The following is a 4,729-nucleotide window of genomic DNA, read 5'->3' as shown; positions in this document are numbered from 1 at the left end:
AGGCTTTAACCCACTGAGCCACCCAGGAGCCCCGAGAACATCATTTTTAATCACAAAAGGTTATTAAATCCGAGTATTCTTAATTTAGGATTTACAGACCTCTAGTCCATAGATAAAACGGCAGGGCTAGGGGGAACACCCAAAATTGAATAGGAAATAAGATTACATCAATATTTTCACTAACCTCTAATCAAAATTTAGCATTTCCCCATTATGAATACTGGCAAGAACAGTATTAGAAGAACCTGCCACTTTGCACTACAGAACAGGTATTTTCACATCACATTTCTGATGTCACAAGTCTCTCAAAATACCTTTCATTATCTTTTTGAAATTCTAGTACTTGTTAGACCTACTACCAGATCTTGTTAATCAATGCATTAGAAAAGAAACAATACTGTTACCAACATATTGTTTTTAATTTCAGTATAACTAGTTTGCTTTGTAATACTCCACGTTTTATTTTTTGCACTTAAAGCATGATTCTGAGAAAGGCTCCCTAGGTTTCACGAAACTGCCAAGGCTCGAATAAAGTTTAAGAATCCCTAAATTTTAGTCTCTCTGTTTCTTTCCAGAAAGCCAACCAAGTTTGATAATTGAGCACCTGCCTAGGTGAGCCCATTCCCAAAGTCTCAGGTTTGTTTTCTATGTGTGTAGCTCTGTCAATAAGCTGTTGCAGCCCTGGTATCTGACTCTATCAATTAACCTGTTTGCTGAGCTCACCTTCAATCTATGGCTGGCACCTACCCTCTTCAAGGTTCTGTGTCCAACTTGACAGGCTGTTTTTTTTTTTTTTGGTTGTTTTTTTTTTTTTTTTTTTTTTGGTATGTTTGGATGAGACTTACTGGCCCTCGCGGGATGTCGGGCCCCTGGTGAAGCTGCGCAGTGATTTTGCGGTGTGGTCCCAGACCAGTACATTAGCATCTCCTGGCAGTTTGTTAGATTTGCCAATTCTTGGGTCCCACCGCAGACCCAAAACAGAAGCTCTGAGGTCTATCAATGCGTGTTTTATCAAGCCCTCCGGGAGATGCACGCTGGAGTCTGAGAACCACCGCGCTAGGGAATGGGAGGGCAGCCCAACCGGGGGCGGGGGTTGGGGATGGTGCAAGGAGCTCTCTCACATCCAACCTCCGTGGGGACTAACGCTGCTTGTCCAACTGGGGCCAGGGGCCGGGGTCAGATTTGGGGGCCGGTATTGCGATGCAGGAGGTGCTGAGCGGCCTAATGAGTCGAAAGCCAGGGCTAGGGTGCTTGATTTTCTTCTGCACCTCGGTTTTAATTATATTACTCCAAGCCTCGACGGTAACTGACAAAGAAGGTCCCCCCATACCAACCCCTTGGCGCCGCCGCTGTATGGCAAGAAAAAAGAAGTCAGGGAGAGAGCCTGAGCACCGGGTAGCGCATGGCCCCCCAAACCCGCGGGCTCTGTCCCGACCGCCCCGCAGCCCCCTGAATTGTTCCCCAGCCTCTGCAGGAGCCGGAGGGCATGCTCCCTGCCGGGAATTGCGGTCCCGGAAACCAGCCAATCCCAGCCTGGACGGTCTCGGCTGCCTCCAGAAAACTACAAGTCCCAGGATGCCCGGCGCGGGCGTGTCACGAGGGAGGGGCGGCGGGCGCGGCTAAATAGCCTCCATCGGCCATTTTGTGGGAGAAGCCACAGCGCCGCCTCTTCTCTCGCGTCTTCCCCTCCGTGGCCGCCGCCTCTTCCTCCGCCTCCTCCTTCGCCTCTTCCTGCCTCCTCCCGGCTTCCGCCGCCGCCGCCGCCGCCGCTCCAGCCGAATCCCAGCCCCGGGGCGAAGCGTCTCTTTATTTATTTACGTTTTCTCGCCACTGCAGCCGCCAGACACGGTGATCCGGGCGGGCCCCGCAGGAATTTTATCCCCTCACCGGCCTCACACTAGTATCGCATGTCCACTATCCAGAACCTCCAATCTTTCGGTAAGATCAGGCCGCCACCGCCCCGTGCCCCCGCGCGCCTCCCGACCGGCCGCCACTACCCGCCCTCGCCGGGGCTGCTGGCCGCCCCGCAGCCCCGAGGGGCCCCCCGCTGCCCTCCCCGCACCCCGAGTGGGGCTTTGTCTCGGCGCCCAGAAAATGGCGACTGGGCCCCTGGCGACCCCCTCCCCGAGGATGGCTGCGGCCCCGCTCCCTCCCCGCGGAACCCCTTGCCCCGGCTCCCGCCTCTGCCAGCCGGGCCCACCGCTCCCCGACCTGCCTTTCCACTCGCTAGGGGTTTCCAGGCCCGGGGCTGGGGATCGGCGTCCATCGGCGGTCGGAGTGGACTCGGAGCAGCTCCTTCTCCGGCATTTGGTTAAAGAAGCGGATCCGGCCCTCTGATCTGTCACGGGGCTGCGGTCCAGCTTCTCTGTTTGCGTAGTAATTTGTGAAATTACGCCTCTTGACAGATCTATGTGCGTCTGTGTCTATGTAGGTTTCTTTTTCTTGTTTACTTGTGAAGGGCACCGTTACGGTGAAATGATTGGGGTGGACACGTTTTGACTGTTTTGTTGTCATCAGAATGTAATCGAGATGACGCACATTTTTATAGTAGCTATAAATTAAGGTTATTTGAAAGCTCTTTTCTCATTAGAGGACTGCGTTCAGTGATAACAATCTGCCAATAACAACGTTTTCTATTCACATGTCCGTGGACGTAGCTGTTTAAATTTTTCCTCTTTTTGTGAGACTACCTTGGTGGTTTTCTTAATACCTCGCCCCGTCACCCCCTTCCCATTCCCCACCCGCAAAAAAAGGCAGAGGCACTAGAACCTTCTTTGCTGCTAGATTGTAGTGTGCCCTACATTTGGGAATGACTGACTAAAAGATGTTTTTCTGGTTTGGAATGTTTTTTTGTATCCCTTTGCAGACCCCTTTGCTGATGCAACTAAGGGTGACGACTTACTCCCGGCAGGGACTGAGGATTACATTCATATAAGAATCCAGCAACGGAACGGCAGAAAGACACTGACTACTGTCCAGGGCATTGCAGATGATTATGACAAAAAGAAACTTGTGAAAGCTTTCAAAAAGGTAAAGGTGTTGGGAAGAAAAGGTTAAACTATAATTATTGATGACTCCTGAATAGGACACCTTTACCTGACTTTTAATCAGTATGGGTGAAAATGGTTGGACCTAAGAAAGCTGTGTTGGTTCTGTTAACACCCAGGTATTTGTGTTGTCTCCCATTTTAAAATAATATTTTCATGGCTTTCAGACAAAATGGAAATAATTCAGTTCTTGCTGTTCCAAGTAAAATCATTTTCTTTATGTTTCCTGCTGATTCACTTGCAAATTAATTTGGGAGTGCTGGGGATTACAGGAGACAAAACCTGTTTCTTAAACATGGTCAAGTCTACCAAAGTAGTCAATATTAGTCTTATGGTGAATATAAAACCTCATTGTATCTGACTCAGTTATGTTAAACATACACTTCTCTAGAAATTCGCCTGTAATGGTACTGTGATTGAACATCCTGAATACGGAGAGGTTATTCAGCTTCAAGGTGACCAAAGAAAAAATATTTGCCAGTTTCTCTTGGAGGTGAGTGGCTTGGGTGTTTTATGTACAACCTTGAGATTTCTTCCAAAATTGTATTGAAGGGCAACATGAATTATGAATTATTTCCTCCTTAGTTAAAGAAAGAAAGAAAAGAAAAGTCGTATGAATGATGTAAATTGATAGAGAAGTACAAAGTTGGTACTTATTTTGAAGGCCATAGAACCTTTATTCACTTATGTTATCATTCGAGTGACCTGATCATTCCTGTACCTACATCATCAGTTGAGTTTGGAGGCATATGGAGATATTTAAGTGTGTGTGGAATTGTTTAGTGTTAACAGTTAATAGTGTAAGTAACAGTGTTGCAGTAGACTATTAACAATGATTCTTTTTATAATCAGCGCTCCATGTTTTCTTAGGGATGAAATAGATAAATTTCTCAGTGATTCTGTTAAATTTTGTTTTGCAGGTTGGCATTGTCAAGGAGGAACAGCTTAAAGTTCATGGATTCTAAAATGAACCTAAATACGTGGAGAATTTCTTGAATAATTTTGTTCTCTAAACCCAGTTTGGCTGCCTTGTGAAATGATTCTCTGCAGTAAATGGACTTTTCATGTATTTAATCATTCAAACTCCCATTCACACCTGCATGATTACAGAAAACATGGGGTATGTAGGTTAGTAACACATAAGAAAATTGCAGTAAGATGGTAATGAAACCCCGTATTCATCTTAACATGTTTCCAATGGAAAATATTTTGTTTTGAGTGTTTATTTGTTTATTGTTCAGTTTATTTTTTTTTCACTTGATTAAATGTTTTTTGTTGTATTAAACCATGTATGTTGCAGCTTAACAATAAAGAAACATCTAAGAATCCTTTGTGAGCAATTAGGGTCCCAAATCTAAGCAAGTAAATACACATATTTCGTCTTTCATAGGTGGAGTTCTCATTCTGCAAGGTTTTTTTTCGTTGTTGTTTTTTAAATAAGGAGCGCCTAGGTGGCTCAGTTGGTTAAGCATCCGACTTTTGATTTCGGTTCAGGTCATGGCGTATTCTAATTAGTTTTTACCTACTGTTAAATCCAAAGATGGAGGGGAGCATTTGTTATATAACTTGTGTTCTTCATTTACTGACTTAACTAGGAACAGGAGTATAAGCTCGGCCAGAGCCAAGATTTATGAGAATAGTGTTAAACTTTCAAAGAGAATATGAAGTACAATTTAAATTCA

At 45.6% G+C, this 4,729-nt stretch overlaps 1 protein-coding gene across 1 annotated transcript; it reads left to right on the top strand.

Annotated features, from left to right (window-relative positions):
• The first annotated feature begins 1,627 nt into the window (after positions 1–1,627).
• On the top strand, positions 1,628–4,375 carry EIF1B (eukaryotic translation initiation factor 1B). The gene is made up of 4 exons (XM_059390487.1): positions 1,628–1,938; positions 2,867–3,030; positions 3,439–3,540; positions 3,968–4,375. The coding sequence occupies exons 1-4, from the start codon at positions 1,908–1,910 to the stop codon at positions 4,010–4,012; spliced, it is 342 nt and encodes a 113-aa protein (XP_059246470.1). The 5' UTR covers positions 1,628–1,907; the 3' UTR covers positions 4,013–4,375.
• The last annotated feature ends 354 nt before the right edge of the window (positions 4,376–4,729 follow it).

Source organism: Mustela nigripes, chromosome 2 (assembly GCF_022355385.1).
Source record: "Mustela nigripes isolate SB6536 chromosome 2, MUSNIG.SB6536, whole genome shotgun sequence".
NCBI lineage: Eukaryota > Metazoa > Chordata > Mammalia > Carnivora > Mustelidae > Mustela > Mustela nigripes.
This window is presented reverse-complemented; position numbering and strand designations above follow the sequence as displayed.

Coding starts and splice junctions, on each gene's coding strand:
- EIF1B (XM_059390487.1), top strand. CDS start 1,908: ATGTCCACTATCCAGAACCTCCAATCTTTCG. Junction 1,939..2,866: donor CCAGAACCTCCAATCTTTCG/GTAAGATCAGGC, acceptor ATCCCTTTGCAG/ACCCCTTTGCTGATGCAACT. Junction 3,031..3,438: donor TTGTGAAAGCTTTCAAAAAG/GTAAAGGTGTTG, acceptor ACACTTCTCTAG/AAATTCGCCTGTAATGGTAC.